Source organism: Phoca vitulina, unplaced genomic scaffold (assembly GCF_004348235.1).
Source record: "Phoca vitulina isolate PV1807 unplaced genomic scaffold, GSC_HSeal_1.0 scaffold33, whole genome shotgun sequence".
Classification (NCBI taxonomy): Eukaryota; Metazoa; Chordata; class Mammalia; order Carnivora; family Phocidae; genus Phoca; species Phoca vitulina.
The window spans coordinates 13789038-13816192 of record NW_022589736.1 but is presented as its reverse complement, the minus strand read 5'-3'; the positions used below and the strand labels follow the sequence as shown (position 1 = coordinate 13816192).

The window sequence follows — 27155 nt, the reverse complement described above, 5'->3', positions numbered from 1 at the left end:
TTTTGGATGGAGCTAGAACTCGCCCAAAATGTCGCAGTTCCCTTTTGCCTATCGCCCCGACGTAACCCCTCCTGTCTTACCTCTTGATGGTAAGGCTTCGGAACAGTGGATACCAGGCGGAGAACTGACAGTGCAGCACATGCTCCTTCTTCATCCTCCAGCTGCCGCCGCCGCCGCCGCCGCCGCCTCTCCCTCTCCTTCCAGCACCCTCCCGGAACCCAGGTCTCCCGTCCCGGAAGTACCCGCCGAGCTATTTTGGCTCAAGGACTCTTCCGGTCCATAAAGTAAGGAGGTGGTAGCAGAAAAGAGAGCGAGGAGAATCGCAGGGACTCCTTTTAGTATTCACTCATACACGCACACACGCACAAACACACACAAAGCGTTCGCGTCCCGGAAAAGGAATTCCGGAAGTGTTAAGAAGGGGATTCTAAGACTTGCACCGCCCCGGAAGGTAATTATCTCAGGCGAGGTTATGGGCGGGGGATTCTACGGGTGCCGGGAGGGGCCGAGTGCACATCCTCTTATCACCGCGAGGTGCGGCTGTGCCTGAAGCAGTAGCACCCGGTCTTCTGAGATTGCTGCCTCGGATTCGTGCTTTCTTCTCTCGTCCCCCTCCCCAAAGGAGTACCCTCCCCTTCACCCCACACCTTGGAGTAGGTAACTGGGCGCGGGCCAATCATGTACAATCCCCTCTTTGGGGACGAGGGAGGGAGCACAGCTGGTGCGTGCGGGCAGCCGCGCGCGCGTGTCCCAGTCTGCGGACTGGGCTCGAGTCCCGGAAAGCGAGGGGGCGGAAAGGAGGGCCAGTTTAGAGAAAACCAGAGACTGGGGTAGAAGAGCTTGGGCTCTTCGGAGTAGAGAAAGCAGGAAACACCGCAGTTACCTGTTCATGGGAGTGCAGTGGTTGAAGCATCTGCAGAGGGGGGAATGGCACCTCTTCGTTCGTGGAGGAGGATTATGAGAGAGAGGGAGAGAATCCTGTCGGTCCGCTCCTGGGCAGTTCGACTTTGAAGGTAGAAGGGAGAGATAAATTGGGGGGAAACCGACAAAAAGGGGAGAGGTGACTCCTTTGAGCGTGAAATTCATTTATCCCAGCCCTGCCAAAGTAGCAGCCTGGAAAAATACAGCCAGATTGTATCAGTAGCCGGGCCATGCTGGAATCATAAGACTGGAAGAATTCTAGCCTAGTGAAATTTGCAGTATCATTCTTTTTCCCTCTTTTCTCCAGCACTCTGTTATTTTCCTTATTCCTTCCGTGATGATGTATCAGATGGCAAGCAGACAATAGAATATTTTAAAAGTTCACTTTTGTTTGTTTCTTCAGAAGAATCAGGTTCTAGCTGCTGAGTAACTTGCCTTGGGCTTGTCCCCGTCACGTCTAAGGGCACACATTTTAGGTATCTCGTTAAAACTGCACACTCTCTGGTCCGTCTAAGCAGTTTTAGATTAGAAAGAGGTGGGAACCCCACCGACTACAGGCCTCTTTGGAAAAGTATTCATTAGGATAATTACAGGATCCTCTGCCTATTTGGAGTTAGAAACTCCTCCCCCAAAGAGTTTCACGGTTTTTTTTTTCTCAAAAATGTTACTGGCTAAGTGATTTAGTTGGGAGCATCGTTTTTAAAGATACATTTTCCAAAGCAGAGGTAAATTACAATGTTGCAGTGTATGCTGGGGGAGGGGCGGCAGTAGTTTTCCTAAGTACTTCTGAGATCCAGGATTATGTAGTCCTTTCTGTTTTTGAGGGGGAAATGAAGCAATATTCCATATATGCTGGGAGAATCGTGCCAGACTGCCAGATCTAAGACCTAAAGCAGGATCACTCCAAATGTCCGTTTTGATTTGACCTAGAAATAAACAGGTTGCTGCTGAAGGAAATGTTAGCACTGATGAGGTGAATTAGGGTAAGGTATTTTCTGTTGAAGACAGGAATTAATAGATGTATAGAAGAAAGTAGAAACTGGGAATATAGTCCTTCTGGAAGGAGTAATATGTTAACAGCCCAGGAAACTTGAGTGTAGAGGTTGAGGCAGCTGCAAAGCATTAATACAGAATTGGTTATTTGTAGAGAAGCAGCCAAGTTTGTAAACTTAAATATAAACACTACAGGGCCAGAATTTATTACAGATGTCTTTTATTCGGGCTGTATACTTTAGAAGTGAGTTCGGTGACTTTTTAGTATTACAGTTGATTTTTAGTTAACTAGTTACACATTTAACTAGCCTCAAATAAATCAACATTACAAACAGATGCTCAGGTATTTTGAATGGATACAGCTAAATTCCCTTTGATTATTTTTTAGCCACCATGTTTGTCTTTTCTTCACTTAGCCATGAAGTGTTTATTCTCAAGTTTCTTCAATAAAACCTTTACAACAATGGAAATAGTTGCTTTTTCTCATGCATGCCTAAAAATATCAGTAGCTAAATAATTGTGGGGGAGGGGTTTATTGGGCAATTCTAAATTAAATAATGAAAAACATTTCCTACCCTGAATCCCACATGACTAATCCTTCTAAATTAATACTTCCATCTACCTGCTGGTTTTATCCACTTGGATATCATGCCAACATCTCAAACTCCCGTGTATCCATATTTGACCACCGTACTACCCCTTTCTCCTGATGCCCCAATGTCCTTTGAGAACATCTTGAAATTAGCTTTGAAAACCCCTTCCCTAGACGCTGGTTTAGGACAAGTAATAAAGTTTCATATGCAAGGAATTAAGTCTGTTACCTTGCCACTGCTATCACCCTAGGCCAAACCTATGGTATCTCTTGCTTGGGCTATTGCAAGAGGTTCTTTACTGGTCACATTACTATATGGCTGTAACCAGTTAACCTTCCCAAGGGTAATTAGTTCACAACCCAAACTAAATGTAATGATTATAAATCACCAAGTAGCATAATTTCAGGAAAATGTTAGTTACCTCTCTGCTCACCCAACCCCATATCTGCCAGAAAAGAAAAGAAACTCGGTGGCTTTCCATAATTAACAAATTACAGGAAGTCTTCATTATCTGAGGATAATTGTCAGCAAAGGAAAGTTCACTTAAAGTAGATCCATTCGATGTGGATACCAAAATTTTACCAGAAGTGGTACAAAAGAAGGAATGATCAAAATATCTTTAAAAAAATTAAATTTTTAAAAGTTTTATGATTATAACCAAGACCATTAAATGTAACTATACTAATTGATTACTTGTTTATTATAACTCAAGTGGCTTTTCTGTGTAATTATTCTGAAAGAATGTGGAATGGCATCTTGGACAGGCCTAAGCATTTAATGCTTGACTTTACATAGTCATAAAGTTATTTTTTGCAAAAATTAATCCTCTCCCACTTAATTTCTTTCAAAATGCCTTATTGGAAATTTCTCAATCCAATTATTAAACTGTTTCAACTGCCTGACTTTGGTCAATCAGAAGCTTTGCTTATGATGTGAGCTTCTACAACTTTTATTTGATTGAGCATAAATGATGTTGACAATACTTTTATCTGGGAGAGAGTAGCCAGCGTGTTATTTCTCGTGATTTTTTGCTTCACTTTGCAATGTCAGCAAACTGCAGGGATTCCAATATGGTAATAACTGAATAATGAGAAGTCTGAGTGCAAACTCCGCTCCCACTTAACCTGAATCCGGCTGTTGTTACTAGGACTGAAATACCCAAGATTGTGAAAAAAAAATCATTTTTCTTCCTCCCTTCAGTGGAGAATTGTAAATGCTATCCCCAAGAGGAAGGAGCTTACATAGTTACAAGAGCTTGTGGCATGCCAGTTAGAGTTGTTGGGTGCTTTATTTGCCCACAAATTTGGGGGGAGGGGGCAGGCATCCAGCCAAATCTGTGTAAGCCCTTAGAAATGTGTTTGCATATGTTGACAACATCCATCATATGGGGTTTGTTCGGGGGGTGGGGGACAATTGAGAACCACAGAGCTTGCCAAACTCTACTATAATTTCTCAACCCTTCCCCTAATTAGTGTCTCTGTTTTTCATGTGGTTCCTTCTTGAAATGCTTTCTATGTCTTCTTGGTATCTAAATCCTATCTTAATATCAAATGGCCTCTTAGTAGTAGCCTTTTCAAAGTCTACTACTTTCCCTGCCCCCCAAGGGGGTGTGATTTGTTGCTCACTTAAAACACCCTGGTATTACATTATCTCTATAATAGGCATTTACCCTTCTGGTCCTTTGCAAGTTGAACTATGAAGTCCCCAAGGGCAGGATTATGGGTCAGTTTGCACTTAGTGTGTGCGTGTGTGTGTGTGTGTGTATTTTTTTTCCAAGCATTTGAACTGCCCCTCATAAAGCCAGTTAACCTCCTGTCTACCACTGTATGGCAATTCTAAGAATCCTGTGATGTTTCCCTTACAAGAGTTTTTGGTGCCCTGGAAAAATCATACAGCTAACACATCATAGACCTTCAGTGTTCAGACCAAACTAAAACCACATAAAACAGTTATGTGAGTTAAAACAGTTGAACACAACATTATGTACACAGGTATTATTTTAAGTATAACCTGTACATATTAGCAGCTTAGCAGCAAAATGTAGATGACCTGAAATTCTAGTTAATGAAGTGGATAAAATTTAAATTACACTTTACTTTTAAAATCTAAAAGTAGCATTGAGTCAGCTCAGGAAAGCTCTATCACAGTAACTGAGACAGGAGTGTGCAGCATGCATTGGAGCTTCATTTCTTTCTGCCCTGCCTTACTTGGAGGGACTGGTCCCCAAATGGCACCATTTAGCTTACAGTTTTGAAATGGTGCTAAAAATAATATTCTTTTTCTGGTTCAGTAGTATTTTTGAGATGCTTTTATAATCCTGAACATTTTGGGAATCTCAGAATAAAGAATATATTTTGAAATCACCCTTTAACCACACTTTTTGGTTATATTACACTGTCAGCAGATTGCTACAAAATACTGTTGCCTCTTGGGGCTGATTGCATTCCAAGTAATTACCCTGGAGAGGCCCAGCCCTGCTTGCCACTTTTTTTTTCTTTTTTGTAATTTATGTCTGTAGTTTGTTGTCTTTCTAGCTCTCTAACATTCTAGCTTAAATATTAATACAATCTGTTTGAAAAAACTGTTTATAGCTTAACATTTGCTGACCAAAAATCCATCTTCTAATTACTGAGACTGTGTTGTAATGGAGTTTAACTAACCTGGTTAAATGAAGAGTAGTAGATCTGAGGGACCATCCTTCAGAATAGTACTTTTTCACCTTTTGGCCATCAACAATCCCTTTGACAATCTGAAGGAAGCTATAAAGATATAAAGATAAGGGGACCTAGCAGATAATTTAAATGTCTTAAAGTTGTATGTAAATCTGAAGGAGCTAGTGGCCTTCTGCCACCAAAGATACTCACCTGGGGACGGGGGGACAACCTCCATTTTGTCCAGACTTTCTGGGAGTCCAGATTAGGAACCCTTTTAACAGAAAAAGTTACAGATGATCTAACTCTTCTTTTAAGAACTTCAGGTGGTGCATATACTTTTGAGGCCTGCAGTTCTCTGTTTTTAAGAAGTTTGGGTAGGCATCAGAAAAAGTTATTTGGGGTCAAAATACAACTTTTCAAAAGGAGGTCCAAATTTAACTTAATCCAAGCATCTTGCACCTAAATTTTAAACAGATTACGTTGTGCACTAAATGGGGTCCCTTGGTTGCCTAAAAGTTTTCTCTTAAGTGACAGAATTAAAAGCAGAGGAAATATTCCTTCTGTGATGTATATGTTCCTAATAGAAGGGAATGGAAATCTGGAAGATAAAAATCTAGGTAGAGAAAGTTCTTTTATCTGGGTGTGGAGACCACACAGGCAGTGAGCAGTAGCCAACCTTTGATTTAACCCATGGTTAGTTTTCATCTGGGTCAGCAAACTACTTTGATTGCCTCTAACAATGTAAATTATTTGTCATATATAAACCAGTGATAGTTAAAAGTTTACCAGGAATAACGGCCTTTTATGCTATAGGCATATAGTCAATATGCTAAATGACTGGCTAGTCTAAATACCCACATAGCTTACTGTTTTATTACTTTCAAGCCTCTGTTTAGAAGTTACCAGAATAAAGGGGGCTTTCATGATGATGCTCTAAAGATACCAACCCCCACCCCACACCTTCTCTACTCTTCTTATCCTTCTTCATCTTCCTCTGTAAAACTTAGCGTCTCCCACATAAATTTTGTATATTGTTCCTCTGTTTTCTCCCCTTCCTCCCACCAGAAAGTAAGCTCCTGGCGGACAGGGCCTTTGTGCAGTCCGCTGCTGCCTTCCCAGCACCGAGGACACAACTTCACTCCCAGCCCCTCTGCCACAGGGCGCTCTAGCCAAGTTACCTAGATACAGTCGGTGTTCGTTTTTTACGAGCATTGATACAGTTTGTGCATACTTCTTCATGGTTTAAATGAGTGTGAAAATGTATACATGTTTCTTTTTCTCATCTTCATTAAGTGGTTTTTACGTCTTTAGCATAACGTCATTTTTTTCTTCCCTAAGGCCTCAAGTTTTGCTTCTTTGCTGAAATCCTTACTGGAAATTGAATTCCTAGGTTTGCCCACAAAATAATCTGCAAGCAACAGTATTGATTACATCTTCATGATACAACAGAAATACAGTTAATTTTACAACAGAAGTACGTGTTGAGTATCAGGCAAAATATACACCCAGAGGACAGTAAAATGGTCACTTGGGTACAGGAATGCCATGCATACATTACTAGCCTGTTGAGTCCAAAGCAGAGCTCCTTGAACTAGTCTCCTAGGTGTGGTCAACCTTTGGACCTAACATGACTTTCAACAACCCAATTATTTGTCTCTTGGGGATTTTAAGACTGCAAAGGTGTTTGTTAATTGAGATGCAATTCACATACCATAAAATTCACGCTCTTAGACTGTAAAATTCTGTAGTTTTAGTGTATTTGCCAGATGGTGTCACCATTACCACTATTCAATTCTAGAACATTTTTCATCAAAAAGAAACCCCATACCCATAAGTAGTCACTCCCTATTCTCTCCTTCCCCCCAGTCCCTTGGCAACCTCTAATCTGCTTTCTGTATCTTTGGATTTGCTCTTCTGGATATTTCATATACATGGAATCTTAAAATATTTGGCCTCTTGTATCTGGCTTCTCTCACTTAGCATATTGTTTTCAAGGTTCATCCATTTTGTAGCATGCATCAGTACTTCATTCCTTTTTATGGGTGAATATTATTCCATTGAATGAAATACCACATTTTATTTATCCACTCATCAACTGATAGTCATTTAGGTTGTTTCCACTCTGGGGCTATTACAAATTATACTGCCATGAACAGATATTTGTGTACAAGTTTTTGTGAGAGTATATGTTTCATTTCTCCTGGGTATATATAGGCATGAAATTGCTGCGTCGTATGGGAATTCTGTCGTTAACCTTTTGAGGATTGTTTCCCAAAATGGCTGCACCATCTTGCATTCCTTCCAGCAGAATATGAGGGTCTCAGTTTCTCTACATCCTCACTGATACGTGCTGTTATGTCTTTATAGTTATAATCATCATAATAGGGGTGAAGTGTGGTATCTCATTGTGGTTTTGATTTGCCTTCCTCTGATGGCTAAAAATGCCCAACATATTTTCATGGGCTTATTGGCCATTTGTATGTCTTCTTTGGAAAAATGTCTATTCAGGTCCTTTGGCTATTTTTAATTAGGTTGTCTTTTAATTATTGCATTTTAAGAGTTTTTTGCATATTTCAGATACAGTTCTATCAGATTTGCAAACTTTTTTCCCATTCTGTGGGTTGTTTTTTCCCTATCTTCATGGTATCCTTTGAAGCACACAAGTTTTTAATTTTGAGGAAGTCCGATTTATCTGTATTTTCTTTAGTTGCTTGTGCTTTATGTGTCACATCTAAGAGATCATTGCCTAACCCAAGATCATGCAGATTTACACGTATGCTTTCTTCCAAGAGTTTTGTAGGTTTGGCTCTTACATTAGCTCTTTAATCCGTTTTGAGTTAATTTTTATATACAGTGTTAGGTAGAGGTTCACTTTTTTTTTTTTTCCTGAAGATTCCATCTATTTAGAGAGAGGGTGCATGTGCGCAAGCGGGGGGTGGGGGAGGAACAGGGTGAGAGAAAGAAAGAATCTCCAGCAGACTCTGCACTGAGCATGGAACCTGACGCCGGGCCCAATCCCATGACCCCAAAATCACAACCTGAGCTGAAATCAAGAGGCAGATGTTCAACTGACTGAGCCACCCAGGTACCTGTGAGGTTCTTTTTCATTCTCATGAATGTATATATCTAAGCCCAGAACAATCTCTTGAAAAGGCTATCCTTTACCCCCCTGGAATGGTGGCATTCTTGTTGAAAATCAATGGACCATGAATCTGTGGGTTTAATTCTGGACTTTCTATTCCATCAGTTTATATGTCTGTCCTTAGGCTGGTACCCACGCCATCTTGATTACTGTGTCTTTTATAGTAACTTTTGAAATCAGGAAGTGTGAATCTCTTTAACTATGTGCCAAGAAAATTTTGAAATTGAGTTAAACTAAGTTAGTCAAATAAAGACAAGTAGACAAGGAACTATTCTTCAAAATAAGTCTAAGCAGGCCCCAAACTAACCTAATTTACTTAGGAACAGAATGGCTGTCTAGACTTACCCAGCCAGATTCATTTTACTCCTTCCTTCATTTTTTTTTTTTTTTAAGATTTTATTTATTTGTCAGAGAGAGAGAGAGAGAACGCTCAAGCAGGGGGAGAAGCAGGCTCCCCACTAAGCAAGGAGCCCGATGCAGGACTCGATCCCAGGACCCTGGTATCATGACTTGAGCCGAAGACAGACGCTTAACCAACTGAGCCACCCAGGCATCCCACCTTCCTTCATTTATTCAGGGGTGATTTTAGGGAGTTTCTATACCAACACAACTGTGAGCAGTGTTGAACACTGGACAACATAAAGAAAAATCTAATGTCCAGGAGATGGTTTTGGAAATTTCATCCCAGGTGGGAGGTTTTCAGCCAGAGCAGTGATGGTAAGGATAGGACACTCTTAAGAAATGTTGAGACAGAATTTTTAGGACTTATAATGGATAAATTATAAGTGGTGAAGGAGAATAAGGGACTGGAGCTACTTCTATTTCTGGCTTGGGGGTGATGAGTAGATGGGCGGATGGTAAAGGAGTAGACTGCACTGGGCTGAGTAAATACACTCAGTAGTATCATCTGTTCTTTCAAGAAGTCCAGGAAGGCGGAAGGAAAGAACAGGGTTATGAGAAGGTTAAATGTGTTTTGTTGGGTGTGTTTCAGGATGGAGGATGTTTGCCATCTGGGATAAAAATTGCAAATGAGATGGGTAGTTTCATTATTACTTTAGGCCTCAGAAGAAAGAGAGCGGGGCACCTGGGTGGCTCAGTCAGTTAAGTGGTGGCCTTTGGCCCAAGTCATGATCCCAGGGTCCTGGGATCATGGCCCCGCATTGGGCTCCTTGCTCAGCAGGGTGTCTGCTTCTCCCTCTCCCTCTGCTGCCGCTCCCCCTGCTTGTGCGTGCTCTTTCTCTCTCTCTCTCTCAAATAAATAAATAAATAACATCTTTAAAAAAAAAAAATAGAGCAAAGACACTCTTTCCTCCAAGACATTTGGTAGGAGGGTTGATGTTGATACTCTGTATTTTCCCTGTAGCAAACATTAGGAGGTGGGGTAGGTTAGGGAACCACAGATCTTAAGAGTAGGAAAGCATTGGAGTAGCCACTGAGAACTGTAGATAAAATAACAAGGAAACAGAAAATAGGAATGAAAAAGACAAGACAGAGGATCGGTTCAGGAAGTCTAACAGCTAAATATCAGTTCCTAAAAGAAAGAACATAGAAAATAGAGGGGAGGAGATTATCAGTGAAATATTTCAAGAAAAGTTCCCCATAAAGAAGCACAGTATGGTTTCCAGATTGAAAGGACCCATTTGACAAAACAGGGGAAGGGGATTAAAGGTACAGATTTACAGGGGCACCTGGGTGGCTCAGACTGTTAAGCATCCAACTCTTGATTCCAGCTCAGGTCATGATCTCAGGGTTGTGAGATAAAGCTCTGCGCTCAGCTGGGAGAATCTGCTTGAGACTCTCTCTCTCCCTCTGCCCCAACCCCACTCATATGCGGACATGCGTGCTCACTCTCTCTCTCTCTCAAAAATAAAGAAAAAACAAACAGAAAAGATACAAACTTCCAGTTATAAAATAAATGAGACATGGGAATGCAATGTCCGGCATAGAGAATATAGTTAACAATATCGTAACAAGTTTATATGGTGACAGATGGTACCCAGATTTTCGTGGCAATGACTTCATAATATATGTAAACGTTGAGCCACTATGTTGCACACCTGAAACTAATATAATATTGTATGTCAACTACACTTCAATAAAAAAAAGGAAGGACCCGTTTGAGTTCCCAATACAGTAACATCAACACGAAGACGTGAATAACTACAGGTTTCCAGAGAAAGAAAATAGGCCAGAGAGGAAAAGGACCAGGAATCAGAATGGCTTCAGATGTCACAACAGCCAATACCAGAAGCAAGACAACTGAGCAAGGCCTCCATATTTCCAGTAGAAAGTGATTTTCGGCCCATACTTCTATATGCAGCCAGGTTATTCAGTCCACTTTGAGGGCAGAGAAAGATTTTCAGACACTCGGTACAAAAAGCAGGAGAACAAGCCAAGAAGAGAGACTGGAGTAGGGTACAACACGGGATGGGGCCTGCTCTTTCCGCGACAGAGCTGGTGCTCCCAGTCAACTCCTGCACAACTCTGACTTTTATACATGTTGAAGCTTTAAAGTGAACAGGCCACAACAATGTGAATGTGTTGAATTCCACTGAGCTGCACATTTTAACATTATTAAAATGGTATATCCATTTACCACAAGTTTAAAAAAAAAAAGATATATGGGAGGTAGAAACAGGCAGCTCATACAAGTCTTACAGTTTAGCTGTCAAGGGTAGATAAGGGACAGTGGTGAAGGGGTGGGAATGGGGAGTGGTATACAATTATTGTACTGTTTCCCCCTTGGAAAGTTTTTAAATTTGGAGTCAGAAAAATCCAAGAATGTCTGTGTAAGTGCCCAGCTCCCGCCCAGTAGGAGTTTAGTTAACGTGGGCTGAATCTGACTGGGTTAGCTGCACGTTCTTTCCTGGCTGTTTCCTGGGGCCTTGGCATTGACATTCCATCTGGGGCAGTCCTCCCAGGTTCCCGTGAGGAAAGCAGCATTGACGACATCAGATAAGTTTTTCACCGTTTAAGTACTTTGAGCGATGGCCTCCGGACAAATGTTTAATTCAGAAAAATAAATGTAGCCTAAACAAATCTTATTATCTTACAGCGTGAACTTCCTGCCTGAGGACTGTAAAGACTAAGTAGTTTGAAAATGGAAAACCAAGAACCAGCGGATCCTTCTCAAAATACCAAACAGTCTATTATTTCAGAGGAGGTATAAACTGTTTTTCTCTTCTCTGCCCCCTCCCCACACAGAGCTGAGTTTAAATGAAATGTAGAAACTGTTGTTTCAAATGCTTATATTTAATTCTTTGTGTGTGTGTATTCAATTATTAAACACAGTTTCTTAAACATTGTTCCTACTCCCTTTTTAGGACTCAGGGACATTTTGCTCTTGTGTGGGAGCAATAGTGTATCTCTTAATTATATGTACTAGTGAAGTGTTTTTATTTTTTTATTTTATTTTTTTAAAGATTTTATTTATTAATTTGACAGAGAGAGAGGCACAGCGAGAGAGGGCACAGCGAGAGAGGGCACACAAGCAGGGGGAGTGGGAGAGGGAGAAGCAGGCTTCCCGCCGAGCAGGGAGCCTGATGCGGGGCTCGATCCCAGGACCCTGGGACAGCGACCTGAGCCGAAGGCAGACGCTTAACGACTGAGCCACCCAGGCGCCCCTAGTGAAGTGTTTTTAAAGTGGATTTGGGCTGTTGATACAAAAATTCTCAAAATTTTATTAAAAGTTTCCCTGGGTAGAAGAATAAGTCATACGTGAGTTTTAGGGTTTAGACATTTCATACCTAAGTATCACGTCTTAGTTAGCTGTTTATGGTCTCAATATATATGTTTAAGAACAATAAGAATCTAAGTTGTTAGTTGTAATCTGAATTCCAGAACTAATGTATGTGTTATATGTTATTTGGTTTAGCTTTTAATAAGTCTCTTTCTGCAGGAACCATTGCAGTGGATAAATTTTAAATCCTTCACCTTGGAACTCTGACCTTGACATCTTCCTGCAGTTGTTTATGATTTAAAAATCTTTCCATGTTGTCTGTGAATAGATCTGCTGATAATTATTAGGTTGCTGCTGGCCAGAAGTGAAAGATAGGATAGTGAGAAAAAGGCTACTGCTTTATGTCCGCAGTGAATCTCTTCTGTCAGTTCAGTATAGTGCCATAGGTAAGTTAGTCCAGGTAACCGAAACTCAATGTCTAGGCAGAACAGTCCTGGGCCACCTGTCTTGGATGGGGTGGGAAACCCACGTGTTCCTAGAAATGCGGTTGTTGGACATGGTTTCCTCAGTCAGCCTTCCGGTGTGGTCACTGACTATAAACCACAACTGAGGAGTCTCTACCCACGAAACACACCTCTGTGATGAGCACCCAGCTCAGAGGATAGAACACTAGGTCCCCGAAAACCCCTCACTCCTGGTCCTCCCTCTCCACTTCCCCACACCCCCCGTTTTTCAACTCTCATCTCTTTTCACCTCTCAGTATCACTTCCCAAACTCCAGAAAGAAACTGAACCACCCTTCAGAAAAAAAACTTGCCATACTTTGAACTGAAAACCTTCCTGCAACTACTGGGAGGGGCATGTGAGCACCGGGAGGGCCAGGCAGAGAAAATCTGAAAGAAAACAAACCTTCTAAGTAAAATCCTCAGTTTGAAAATCTCCCAACTTAATGTCTCCTTTTAGTTAATTTCAGAAGGAAAATGGGTCAAGCTTGAAAAAACAACATACATGGATCCTACTGGGAAAATAAGGTAAATGATTTTTTTCCCTTTTGTAAAATGCGCAGTATTTGGGTTCTCAGTCGGGTCTCCATTTAGCATTTGACATAAACTCTGATAGCTTCCTCATTATAAACTTGATCTTAAATGAAAACTCTAATTCAGTGCTTTCTGTCAGAATGTCTGGATCGCTTATAATCTCTGAATAAAATTACATTGTCAGTTTGTTATAATAACTAATCAGGAATTGATTTTTAACACCATTCTCCCTGAGGAGAGTCTTATGAACCTGAAATTTGGGGCCAGCCTCACTTAAGCTGATAAAGCAGCAGAATAATTAGCCATCCGGGCTGCCTCCTTCTGGTCACACCAATTTTTAATTTGTAAATTAGAAGGATTAAGGAGAGAATAGTGCTGGGTTTGAGGTAAAACTTACATCCTTTACACCTTGCTCGTGGAAATGTGAACTGGGGGGAAAAAGAAGTTTTGCAAAGCATTTCACTGTATGTACCAGACATAAAGATATGACAGACACCCTTCGACCTAAGTAATCCCATTCCTGAGACTGTTTGGAGTCAGGTTTGTGCATGAAAAATGTTCATCAAAATTTAAAAAGACAACAAATTGAAAGCACCCTAATCATTTTAAAAACTGGGAAATGATTGTTATAGTGTAACATAAGAGAATATAATGTACAGTATGAGGGAACATAGTCAATGATATTGTAACAACTTTGGTGACTACACTTGCAACTATTTTGTAATGTATATAATTATTGAGTCACTATGTTGCACACCTCAGATACAATATTGTGTGTCAATTCTTCTTCAATCTGAAAGGGGGGAAATAATTTTTTAGTGTATTCATTTGGTAAAATCTCAACAGTCATCTACAAAGCAGATTCTGAAGACAATCTAGCAATATGAGAAAAGTGATTAAGTTGTTAACAACATAGGAAATGGTATATATGCTTTTTAAATTCTTTCCAAATAATATATTTAAGAAAAGGCTAGAAGGAAAGCTGGCTAAATATTAAAGGCAGCTGTGTGGTAAACCTTTTCTGTTTTCCAAATTTTCTGTTTAGAAAGTTTTTGATTTTATAATTATCAGAGAAAAATGTGTTAAAAATAGATTAAGCATTTCCCTAGTGAAATATAAAAAGGAATGAAGTGGTGAATGAGAAAATACAAAAATATAATTAAATTTAGTATCCAGATTACATGATATAAATTAATATAAAAAGTCCATTTGCTAAGTGATCAGATAACAGAGTTTCTTCATGAGAAAATATATCTTATCATCCCTGTGAAAGTATGCGGACTTGTCAGTAATAACTGAAACCACTTTAATTACATTTACTAAACTATTAAAAGTATTAATAAGGGCCAGTGTTGGAGAGCTGCAGGAAACATTAAGCTATCCAAAGCACTATTAAATTAAAACCTCAAAGTAAGAAACTGGGCACACTGCAGTCCAACACAGGGGAAGCATACAGAACACTTATTTACGTGAGTTTGATGTGCAGAACTAAGTAGGAAATTACTAGCGGGTATAGGAATACAGAAATGTGGCCAGGCCCAAGCCTTCAGGAACACAATATGCTCAAATGTACTTGTATTTGTGAAAATGTAGACAGATTAGAACCCAATTTGTAGTGATATGGTTTGACTCTCTTTTCCCTAATAAAGTTGTTTAAGTTTATAACAGATGCAACCCTTAACACTAATTGATTGAAAGAGTACGTGTTGGTTTGCACCAGCTCATCTCTTCACCTGACTCATCTTCCTCCGTCAGCATTTCTTAACAGGGATGTGCATCAGAATCACTTGGAGGCTTTTTATCACAATATTCGCATCCAGGTCTCACCTCCAGGGCGTCTGTCTCAGTATTGAGTGGGGCACCCGAAAGCCTACCAGATACCGTGCTTACATGGCCCTTTATAGCATGTTCACCTCTGTTCTTGCATGTGGACATCTTCCCCGTGACTTCCAAGGAGCTCTTTCCAGACACATTGACATTTTGTACCAGAATGTCAGGCTTTGCAGAGTGAATCTCTGGACTTTCCCATAGGTCATGATGTATAAACTCATCAAATGTTTTATCTGGTACCTGATACATAAGCATGTTGGTAAGGATGAAATAGCAGCTCGAAAATCCTTTGTGCCACCATGTTATTTGTGGATAAAGATATGGAACTGATTTTAGTTGTGTAAGAATTGCTGGCAGCATCCCCCTTTATGGCCATTCAGGACCGAGCCAAAGTCATCCTTTATTGCCATTCCTGCCTTTTGTGTTTGTTGACTAGGCTAACAATATGTTCTGGGAAAACAGGCTTTCCTATAACAAAGACTCAAAAACTGGAGTAGCTTAACTAGAATCAGAATTCGAAAGCTACAAGAGGCGTTTGAGATAACTTACTCTTAATGCCCTAGTTTTACAACTGAGAACAGTCTCAAGGAGTTTGTGGCTATGGGGTTAGCTGGTAGGCAGGCAGAGACTTAAGGTTTTCTGACTCAATCAAATGTCCATCTCTCAGAGTCCCTTGAAGATGATTGGAGCTCTCATGGGGCATTCCTGGTCTAGGATTCCTTATAAATGCATTTATATTTCCTTGCTCATGATTCATGGCTTGTTACTGGTTATTTTACTTCATCTTAACCACTGTAATGATGCTACTCTTTTTGTTTCCCTTATTCCTAGTGTTTTTGGGGTGGCACCTTCAGTGTTCCTCAGCACTGTCTTCTTCAGTCTTTACAACTAACCTTAAGAGGTAGCAGAGAGAGCTATGCCAAAAGGTGTTTTGTCTCTTGCAGTCTGTATTATTTACTGATCAGAATTGCTTGTTGGTTGGCTTCTTGTTACTAACAGGAATGTTGGGCAGTTGTGAGTTGTCATAATAGTGTTTGGTTTTCGTAGGTTCATTTTGACACATTTGCCATTAGAATTTGCGTATAATACCGAAAGATTCTACAGTTTACAGAAAGGTTCTTTTTTTTTTTTTTAAGATTTTATTTATTTATTTGAGAGAGAACACAAGCGGGGGGGAAGGGCAGAGAGAGAAGCAGACTCCCCGATGAGCAGGGAGCCCGATGTGGGGCTCGATCCCAGGACCCTGAGATCACGATCTGAGCCAAAGGCAGACGCTTAACTGACTGAGCCACCCAGGCGCCCCCAGAAAGGTTTTTTTGTTTTGTTTTTTTAACTAGATTAAATAGCTAGATTTTTTCCATAGAAATGTGGCACAGTCCAACCCTTAAGGACAAGCTGGTCAAAAGTGTGAGGGCCCCTCTGGGCAGCCCATCTCCTCAAACCCACTCTTCTGTGGGGAGGCAGATGTTGATGCCTTTCTTACCCTAGTCTCCAGCGCCACTCAGATGTCTTACTTCTCTTAGATCCAAAGTTGATCTGCTTCTTCACTCCCATCTCTTAGCACTGCTCCTTTCTGTTTAAGGGATAAGAGAGTGAAGGGGAATTTCCCTCACATGTCCTTCCCCTTCAAACACAATTGACACAATTGTAGCAATAACTGGATTTTCAGGACAGCTTTCCCCAGAAAGAAACAGCTAACCACGGAAAGGGAGCAGGAACCTGCCATTGCTCATCTCACTTTTTCCTCTGTGGACCATTTTCCCCTTAGGTAAAGATAGATCTCACACATGCAAAAGAGAGCACTTACCTAAATTTAATAATTCCTCAATGAATAAATGGAATGGTCCTGCTTTCTTAAATTGTTATTTTAGGTCATGTGTAAATAACATCTCAGGAGTTCATATTATGCAGAATATCTTTTGTTCTTAGCAAAAAGACTGGACTTTTCATAGGGGCGTAATTTGCACAGACCACTCAGTAGCTTTGTAGCTTAATTGACTGCTCACCTGTAGATTTATGATCCAACCTGAAATATTTCCAGTGGACGATATGGAAGACAGCTCAAGCGAACAACAGGCCTTCTCTTTAGATAGCATCAGAGGGTTCGATGTAGGGCGGCATGTTTTCTTTGCAAAACTTTTCAGGAGCTACAGGAAAGCACAGTTGGCGTTTCCTGCACAGACGTGTATGGCTGTGGTCTTCTTGACCATTATCATTAGTACACTTGCATGCTTTGCATTTGAAAGTTCTGGTTGTGGACCGAAAACCCAAGGACATTCCCCCTCTGTAACACCAGTGATTTTGTTTTTTCTTCTCTGCCTGAACAGAACTTGGGAAACTGTGAAACGTACAACCAGGAAAGGACAGTCGGCTGATGGTAGGAGTGCAAACCTGTTACAGCTCTTCATGAAGGAAGTCACTGCGCATTATTGCAGGAGGCGGGGTTCTTTTTACTTTAACCAAGACCTCAGAGCAGTTCTCTTCAATTATGATCTTTCATCTTTAAACCTACTATTGCTTTTTGCATTGCTACATGACTAAATCAGGCTTTCTTTTAAAGATTTATTTATTTATTTGAGAGAGAGAGCATGGCAGGTGGAGGGAGAGAGAGTTTAAGCAGACCCCATGCTGACATGGGGCTTGACCTCACAACCCTGAGATCACAACCTGAGCCGAAACCAAGAATCAAGACGCTTAACCAAATGCACCACCCAGGCATCCCAGTCAGGCTTTCTTTATAAATAATTGTGGCTCCTGTTATCTCGGCTCAGTACAATATTTTGAGGGGCAGGTATACTAATATTTAGAGCCAAATATAAGTCAGTATAACTTGAAGCCACATGCTATTGTCTAGATATGACTTTTCGAAATCCTTTGTATTCTCATCAGAGGACCTAGGTGAAAGCCTTTAATTTGGAAAAATATTTGGTCCTACTTTATGACGGACCAGTTGCTTTATAAGCTGATGAGGAAATGGAATTAGGAGACTATTCTATGCATTCATTTCACTGTCCTTTCTACGCACAAATGCTTTGACTGCAAAGATCCTGAAAATCACCTCTGATCTAGGGGATATTGGGCAGTAGGTCTTTGTTTTTCTCTTTCATTTTGTTGTCTGTTTTTACTGAAAGTACATAGAGTAGCTGCAACAGCTGCTGTTTCTGCCTGTGGGGATGGTTGGGGGCAAGGGAGTATAGCCAAGAGCTCCCCGTAGGCAATTTGTGTTTTCCAGAACACAGTGGGATTTTGCCTATGTTTTAAGGCCATGCAAAAGGTTTCTCTCTTGGGAGAAAAGGTCCTCAATCCTAAAACAATCAAATCCAGTGTAGCTAGCGTTTACCATAAACAGCAAGACTGACTTGATTCATTGCTTCAAGGACGTACAAGCACACGTAGATGACTGTCCCTTCACCCGCGGTCTGGCTTGCTGCAGGGTGAGAAATGGGCCTCTGCAGAGGTTAGCATAAGGCAAGAATGAGTCCTTGACCCTGTGCTAAATGTTCACAGACATTTCATTAGGGATTCCCTTGGTTTGATCTCCTGCTCACAGGCGTGGCGGTCATTCCGGTGCTGCAGCGGACTCTTCATTACGAGTGCATCGTTCTGGTGAAGCAGTTCCGGCCACCGATGGGAGGCTACTGCCTAGAATTCCCTGCAGGTGAGTCCCTGAACCGAGGGACCGCTGGGTCTGGCGCCGAGCACTGCAGCGCGTGGACCCTGAACACTTTCATCTGTCCCTGTGGTTTTAAGTAAAACAGAAGCATCCCTGCAGCGAGCTGCCCCCGGTCATGTTCTAGTGACGCGCTAAGCCTGAGAGCGAGGCAAGGGTAGTGTCCCAGCTGGCCTTTCCCAGCCACCTCTCAGCAACATTCTAACTTCTCTTTGAGGAATTGCGTTTCCCTAGTTTGTCAACTGAGTTCCATTTTCTATCACTAGCGATCTGCCTCCGACCAGAAACTCACAGTAATAACGAGGTCAGACTCTTTAACTCCAAAAATTATGAAGGGAAAAGACATCTTGATCTTCCTATATGTACACAGGCTAGGGAAACGGTCTTAACTTCCACTAGAATATTCTCTTGAGTTGCACAGTTAAGTAGAGCTATCCAGAATTTGAAGCTCTTATGGCATCATAGGACTTAATTGGGTTGTTCCCATCTGAAGAGATTAGATCTCATTTATTTATCATTAGCAGTATAGGTTTTGTACTTTGAAATTCCAGCCCATGAGAAGGCATACCAACTTTCCTTCTCATTTACCAGCCATTTCACTGAAGAAATTAATAACTTTAAAAGTAACAGAATAGGCTATATTTTACTTTTTCATCGCGTTATTTCAAGTAAAATAATCCAAGTTCTGCGGTCCTCCCCACTTGGCCTCCCTATCAGCTGCCTCGAGTCCGCCAGCCTCCCAGCCTTCTCCCTCGCAGGTGATGCTCATGCCGGCATTTCTGTCCAGGCCCCAGGATCGCTCTGCGAGGGAGGAAAGCAAGTAGGTGACACTGTGACCTGAGGAAACTGAAAAGAGTGCCAGGCTTCCTGGGCGGGGGCACATAGCTGGGTCCGTCACCAAGGCCAGTGGGCCAACACCACCGAGCCACTTCTCACAGGAATCCGCGTTTTCCGGGCTGCAGAACACAAGTGCCAAGACACTCGTGGGAACAGTTGAGGTCTAAATAAGATAAACAGATGGGAGCTACCGGAACCTATTCGATCTGCCTAGGGTTTTCTCTTTCGCCCTTTTTTCTTAAAAAAGTTTCCAAACCTCAGTCAGTTGTACCTGTACAACCATGTTCCACAGTCCTCTGGTTCTTCTCATGTAGCTCAACCGCAATTATACTAGAAGAAGGAGAGGTTCCAAAACCCTGGATTTCCCTAGCCCACCTCACCAATGGTTTGAACTTCCAGGGCTCATCGATGATAATGAGAGCCCAGAAGCAGCCGCTCTTCGGGAGCTCGAGGAAGAAACTGGCTACAAGGGCGATGTTGCCGAGTGTTCCCCAGGTGTGTATTGCTGTCCAGGTGTGCGCTCGGGGACAGACTCTTGAAAATTAGTCAAGCCGTAGATTCTTCTGTGTGTAAAGGATAATGCGGGTGTTCTTTATGCTCAGGATCCAGATGGCTTCTGTCCTGGCTAATTCACTGACAAGAAATCCTAGTTAGATTGGGTCACCCTCTACCCGTGAGCCTCCCCTCCGCAGGGCAGCCAATTTGACCAAGAAGGCCCTGAAGCTGGAGCAGAAACGTGAAATCCGTTACCTTCCCGAGTTTCCCACGTCCTAAGCTTTATGCTTTCTTACCTCATCCACGTGCCAAGCACCTCACTAGAGTTTGTTTCTTGTTGTGGTGACAGGAGTTGACAGCACGGCAGTACCACCCAACCCCGCAGACTTAGCACACTTAGGAACGCGGGGGACGGTACGAGTGCTGGCTACACGTCCGCTCGGCGGTCCTGCAGCTCCACTAAGCGGATCGGGTCACCCGTCGTTTGCCTGCACGGGTTCTGTGTTAACTAGGAATCACGAGCCCAGGTTTCTTCCGAAGACATTTAAGTAATGAAAGAAGTGGTATGTGACTGGTGTCTGTCAAGGTGATCTGTCGTTTCTCTCCGTAGCTGTATGTATGGATCCAGGTTTGACAAACTGTACCACACACATCGTGACAGTGACTATTAACGGGGATGATGCTGAAAACGTGAGGCCTAAGCCAAAGCCAGGTGAGTGTGCAGTGGATACGTTTAAGGTGCTTCTGTTGCGTTAAAGACCGTTTAACTTGCCACTGATTCGGTTTCTGGCTTGTCAGAACAGGCTTGTAGGTCCTTCGTCAGTACTCCAGGCCCTTTTCCTAATCTTGGGTCCTTTAGCATTTTTCTTTCAACGCTTACTGACCTTTATGCTTTCTTTTATAAAATGTCAAATTAACAATATTTACGTTATTTTCTGTGTGGAGTTTATGCCCACATGGTAATATGAGCCACAAATCTGAATACTAAACAGTGAAAATCTTCAGAATCACTCGTTTCTGTCTTCGTGTGTTTTAAGAATGGCATAAATTATTGTGAGCAGACAGCAGCTGACTAGTCTTCATGGGGTTCCGTACTTAGAGAAGCGTGCAGGAGGTTCCTGGCTCTATTGTGAATTTCTCAGCAAGTCTGGACTCGAGCTTTGATGCCTCTGTCTGTCCATGTCGTCTCCCACCCCGTTACAGGTGGTGCTCTCACACACACATACACACACACACACACACACACACACATACACGGTCACGTGTCACAGCCGTACTCTTCCATTTCTCACCGCCTCACGGGCTCCTGAATGTTCCAGTCCCTTTGCAGCTGATTCTAAATGCTCGGTTCAAACTTGCTAATACGCGTATGACATGCAGTGCAAGAGCCGTCCTCAGAGGTGAACAGGATCACCATTAGCCGGCAGTTCCACTCCTAGGTCTACACTGCAAAGCACTGAAAGCAGGGGCAGGGGCTCGCCCGGACACTTGCACACCAGCGTTCACGTAGCCGCCCTCACAGTACCCGAAAGGTGTCCATTAGCCGATGCACAGCAGGACAGCATCCAGCCCTTAAAGAGACCTGCTGGTGCAGCCCGTAACAGGATGAAGTCTGAAACGCTGTGCCGAGTGCTTAGTGCAGCCAGACAAAAAAGTGTAAATAGGGACACCGGGCTGGCCCAGTCCATAGAGCATGCGACTCTTGATCTCCAGGTCATGAGTTCAGGCCCCACGTTGGGCGCAGAGCTCACTTTAAAAAAGAAAAAAAATTTTTAAGCGTAAATCTTGTGCTTCCACCCATATGAGGTTACCTAAAATCCGTGTATTCATAGAGACAGAAAGTAGAATAGAGGTCAGCGTGTATGGGGACGCACTGCTTAGTGGCTACCACGCTTCTCTTTGTGAGGCTGAGAAAGCTCCAGAGAAGGATAATGCTGGTAACTGCACAGCAGCGTGAATGTATTTAATGCCTTTGAACTGTACCTTTAAAAATGGTTAAAATGGTGAATTGTGTGTATTTTAACAACTTAAAAATGCATGTGTGTGTATCCTAGAACATGCTTTAAATGTTGCTATTACACATTTGATTTGGAGAATAATAATTTTGCACTGTTGGAATGCTTTTTACCACGTACCCAGATCAAATTAGTAGAGACCCAGGTTTCTGTTGAATTCTTCCGCCCTTCTCGGTGTGTGTTGCACAAAAGCCTTGCGGTGTTTGACCGCAGCGGGCCCTGCGCTAACGCCGTCCCTCTGTCTGTTTTCAGGAGAAGGAGGTATGTTACCCAGCTAGCAGTGGCTGACCGTGTGTGTGGCTTAGCGCGGTGGAAATGGCTGCAGGCATTTGGTGGTGTTCTGGTAGGCCCTCTTATTCTTCAGCTTTGTTTTCACTTGCACTTTGTTTGTTTAGAATTTGTCGAAGTAATTTCATTACCAAAGAATGACCTGCTGAAGAGACTTGATGGTAAGCATTAAGACTATTCCCCAACTTCCTCAATTTTCCCCATCCTCAGCCCCATCCAGTGGGGCACTAAATAGAATTCCCCTTATGTAATTATAGTCTTCCTCATTAAAGTCAAACACCTAGAAACTTGTACAACTGCAGTTCAACAGTAATTTTCCTTTCTGGGTGGCAGAGAGTTTGAAAATGTGAGCAAAACATTCTACGTCAAGTGAAAGCTTTCAGTAGGGTGGATTTTTTTTTTTTTCTATAGAAGAGTCAGGATGATATTCCTACAGATTTGCCAAAACCCTATACCTCAAATCTCTAATCCATGGCAATGCAGAGGCCTAAGTAGGTATCTCTTAGCTGATCCTCCAAGATGCTAACCTGCTGGATGGTTCTCTGTGCAGGGTTGAAGTTAAAGGAGAATTTAACACTATTCCTTCTGCAAAGATGGAGGTATAGGAAGAGCAATATGCTGATATAATGAATCAGACTACCGGTGTGACCCCTAGTAAATCACTGGTCGTGTAATTCCTGGTCAAGCCATCTCCTAGGGATCTGGTAAAAAAATTAAATAAGGTTATGTGGACAAATGTCCCCTGATAGAACCACAGTAGGAGGTACTGTACTGGAGACAGAGGCCCGGCTGGGAGGGCCCCATTCACTCATTTGTAAAGAAACCGATAATCTTCCTAATTTGAATGTTTTAAAATTTTTACTTCGAAAAGTAACTTGAAGCACTGTTTGACCTGAGGCTTTGAGGGCTCTCTCTTCCTCTCCTATAAGAACCAGTGGCTTACAATTTTATTTCTGATGTCTGTGTTGTTTTAGAAGTAAGTATGAGCTTCCAAAAACAACTGTGATTTCAGAATTCCCAGAAAGCACTCCTTCCTACTTTACCTTTTTAAAAACTAGACCTGAGGGGTGCCTGGGTGGCTCAGTCGTTAAGCGTCTGCCTTCGGCTCAGGTCATGGTCCTGGGGTCCTGGGATCGAGCCCCATATCGGGCTCCCTGCTCGGCGGGAAGCCTGCTTCTCCCTCTCCCTCTGCCCCTCCCCCAGCTCATGCTCACTCTCTCTCTAATAAATAAATAAAATCTTTAAAAAAATAAAGTAAGATAAAAAAAATAAAAACTAGGCCTGAGGTAAAAAGCACCAGGGTCTCAGATTAGAAACGCTCACACCGAAGCAAGCCACAGTTTACTCAGAGAAAGCTGTAGCTGCCAGTGACGGACAGCACAACTCAGAGTCTGTCGCGTCTGCCTGGGTCCCCTCAGCCGACCGTGTATCAGTCACGAACCAGAACACGTTTCGCAGCCTCTCCCGGCTTTTCTCCTAAAACAGGACAAGGGGGTAGCCCCCGTCTCTGAGGAGGCAGCAGTAAAATTAAACAAGATAATGTTGGCACTAAAGGGCTTAAATGTTAGACGCCGTGTGTCTTACAGAAGTATTCTCTCAAAGAACTAACTTCCTTCTCCCTTCTGTCCAACTTCACCTCCTTCTAGCCTTAGAAGAGGGGAAGACAGATCTGTAGAAAGAGGAAGGGGGGAAAAGAACCCTTTTTCCTAGCTTTATTAGAATCAAAATACAGCAATCAAACCATTTATTCAACAAGTTAACATTTGGGAAGGTATTTTGAGTTGTTTGCTCTAAGGAATAGCTTTCAACACTTACCAGGCACCTGCCATGCACAGAGGAGGACCTAACCCTGCCTTCCAGGATCAGCATGTCTCTGAGTGTGTTCCTGCACTAGTGGCTAGGAAAACAAGTGACAGATGCCAAGTCTGATCACCTCCACTAGAGCGACACAGAAGTTCTCATTAAAGCCCACTGTACAGCGTTAAGATTCTGAGACGTCATTCTTTAAAAAAAAAAAAAAAAATTTTCTTTATTTGAGAGAGAGAGTAAGCACCACCGGGGGAAGGGAGAGGGAGAAGCATAATCCCCGCCGAGCAGGGAGCCCAATGTGGGGCTCGATCCCAGGACCCCACGATCATGACCTGAGCCGAAGGCAGACGCTAAACCAACTGAGCCACCCAGGCGCCCCTCAGACCTCATTCTTGCTAGAATTCCAGTCCTGTCGGGCACACAGCTTAACTTGTGGATAGAAAATACGTATTCCCTAGCGGTGGAGAAGACAGATGAACCCCTCTTTGAGGGACTGAAGAATCACCACTGAGCCCTAGAACGAGCTATAAATGAACAAATCGATCTATAAACTTAGAACATTGCTGTTTTAACACATAAAATCATCTCGAATGTGTGATCTTCTGCCTTTATGCTTTTTTGTTCTTGTCTCTCGCTGGAACTATAATCCTGCTTATATATCCTTTCATCTTCTATCTCACTAGAGTAAGATCCTTGAAGACAGAAAATGTCTTGTTCACCACTTTACCTCCGGCATCCGGCACAGAACCTGGCACATAGTAGTAGTATCAGTAAAGACGGACTGATTGATAAGGGGCATTGTCCTTGATTAACTTCATTATCTAACTTGTATCCTTTGCTTCCTCTAGCTCTGGTAGCTGAAGAACATCTGACCGTGGACGCCAGGGTCTATTCCTACGCTCTGGCACTGAAACATGCAAACACGAAGCCGTTTGAAGTGCCTTTCCTGAAGTTTTAAGGCCAAAGGACAGTAGCCATGTTTTTATAAATAAGACTACCAGGCCTCCTTCACTAAGACTTTGTATTCAGCTTAGCTTACTGTAGACTTGAAATTAGTTTTCATTAAATAAAAGCAACACAGAATACATGTGGTGATACGGAATTGTAATTACAGGTAGGCTGTAGTCTTCATTTAAATGCTAAACTCCAGCAAATAGTTATGAAAAAGAACATAAATGCAGATACCCACTTTTTAATCCAGTTTATTTTTAAAGTTCAGCTGTTCTTTATCTAATCTACTCCAACAGGTAGGATATTTCTAGAAGAAAAATGACCTGAATTCCAAATTAGGTCAATTATTCCCACCCTCAGCCCCCATATAAACTTCTGTAACTAGGTATGCAAATAACTATCTACTACAAAGTTTTTTTTTTTTTTTTTTTGAAAGACAGACCTATACAGGGACTTTACTGGTCCTCCTAATTATCCGCTATAGAGTGTAAAATCAACAGAGAATAACATTCATGAGAAGCAAATGTTTACACTTGGCTAGTGTCCTCCTACCCACCTAACTACTGAAGGTAAACAAGCTGTTAGGTAAAGAAAAATGGTTGATTCCATTCACTTATAACAAGGTTGAGAAGCTAATGAAAATACAGGGCCCTTCCCTCAAGCAGGTGTATATACTTTAGAATTTCACTTCCTATCCTTACCTCAGAAGGTACTTCAAGTTTCTAAAACCAAATCCATTTACGTGGCTGGAGGGCATCCCTGTCTTGGTGTTGAACCCGGAGTGTAGCCAGCAAGGTCAGCAAGTACCAGAAACCCAATACAACTACCTTACAGGGGAGAACAGGGGCACTGTCTCCAGCTCGGGCCATGCCTAAAGCCCCCATCATCCAAAAGGTCTACAAGTGGTCCTGGGCTGTTTTCTCATCTTTTGGCTGAGCTCGGCCCTTGTGTTGACTTCTGTGGCCTCCAGCAGCTCCAGAACTATCTTGCTGGATATTCTGAAGAGCCCCCAGTGGAAGTCTCAGAGTGATGCTCCCTGGCCAGCCCTAAATAGGGGCTCAGGCCCCTCAAACCAGATAAAACCAGGATACGAATGCCAAGAATGCTGTAATATAGTTCATTTGTCTACAGCGTCACTGTGTATTCAGTGTATCACTGTGTTCATCTCTGTATGCAGAGATGTTTTTGTGAGCAAAAATACAAGATCTATTAGACTTCCTAAACAAAGGGGTAAAATATGGAACTGGAGAACTGTCTAGATTAAGTCTACTCTGTAAATACTGCAAAAATTAGGCCCCCAACTACTTGCTCTAATAGTAGCCTTCCCCTGTGCCCCTAACCTTTTAAAAAAATCCTTATTTTTAATCCTAGGCATCATGATTCTCCAGAGATCTTACTCCTTCTCCCTGAGCTCCCAAAGGCCAAGTTCTATAATCTCCCGTTACTGCCCTCCTTCAAAAATCAAGGAACAGAAGGCATATGGAAAATATACAGACTCGGGCACAGACCAGTCTCCAAACAGACCAGCTCTTCCAAAGCCACTCCCCACAAGAACTGAGAAACCTCCTTTTAAATGTTGGTGGAAGAGAGATCTTTATAACCCCTACCTGTCCTTTCTACCTTTTTCTCTTCCCAAGAGTGCAAATTAGAAGTGACAGCTAAATCCTAGAACATACCCCTAATGCCCTTTATGTTAACCTTTAAACGTCTAAGGCTGTACTTGGGAAGTCAGGTCAGTTCGAGAGCCGGCAGTCTGGATGTTTCCCGTGGCTCACACTGGTCATTCAAGAGCATTTGAAAGTTCAAGCTTTCCCATAAAAAGCCCTATTTCCACCTTCTCTTGGGGGAAAAAAAAAATCATGTATGACAACACTGGGTCCACATTTCTATGGTCACAGTGGTCTGAGGCCCTGAGGAGATGTCCTCCAGATGACCACTGTTCCTGTCCTGCAGGTTCTGTTTTATCTGCCTCCCTGTAGCCATTTGGCTTTGTGATCCTGGCCTAAATAAGATGTACTTCCTGAACTTACTCAGAAAGTAAACAGTGGAAACCCTTACTTCTGAAAAGGATCTTTCAAAAATGAAGTGTGATCTCTTTGTGGCCAACAGAGCACACAGTTTAAAAAATTATAAAGAGCTATGCTACTTCGGATGGAGACTGGGACGTTACCTGAGACTGCTGTTTTCCTATTCTTTCCGGTGTCCGTCGCGTAACTGAGCACCTTTAAGCTGGTCCCTGTAC

The 27155-nt window shown here is 42.3% G+C and overlaps 2 protein-coding genes across 6 annotated transcripts in view; one reads left to right on the top strand and one right to left on the bottom strand.

The window, feature by feature from the left end:
• The window catches only part of CDC123 (cell division cycle 123), a 57714-nt gene extending 57298 nt beyond the window's left edge, over positions 1-416 (bottom strand). The window contains exon 1 of the mRNA XM_032426058.1: positions 81-416. Within this exon, the coding sequence (XP_032281949.1) occupies positions 81-154 (74 nt within the window). The 5' untranslated portion in view covers positions 155-416. The remainder of the gene's footprint in view (positions 1-80) is intronic.
• On the top strand, positions 364-27052 carry NUDT5 (nudix hydrolase 5). Of its 5 annotated transcripts, none has more exons than XM_032426060.1 (10): positions 364-451; positions 11359-11466; positions 12945-13012; positions 17176-17225; positions 18399-18506; positions 19755-19850; positions 20461-20562; positions 22118-22126; positions 22261-22314; positions 24811-27052. In XM_032426060.1, the coding sequence occupies exons 2-10, from the start codon at positions 11404-11406 to the stop codon at positions 24918-24920; spliced, it is 660 nt and encodes a 219-aa protein (XP_032281951.1). In that variant the 5' UTR covers positions 364-451; positions 11359-11403; the 3' UTR covers positions 24921-27052. The 5 variants fall into 5 exon arrangements, with proteins under 5 accessions (XP_032281951.1, XP_032281950.1, XP_032281952.1 ...); XM_032426059.1 differs by lacking the exon at positions 364-451 and adding an exon at positions 465-653; XM_032426061.1 differs by lacking the exon at positions 364-451 and adding an exon at positions 503-657.
• The last annotated feature ends 103 nt before the right edge of the window (positions 27053-27155 follow it).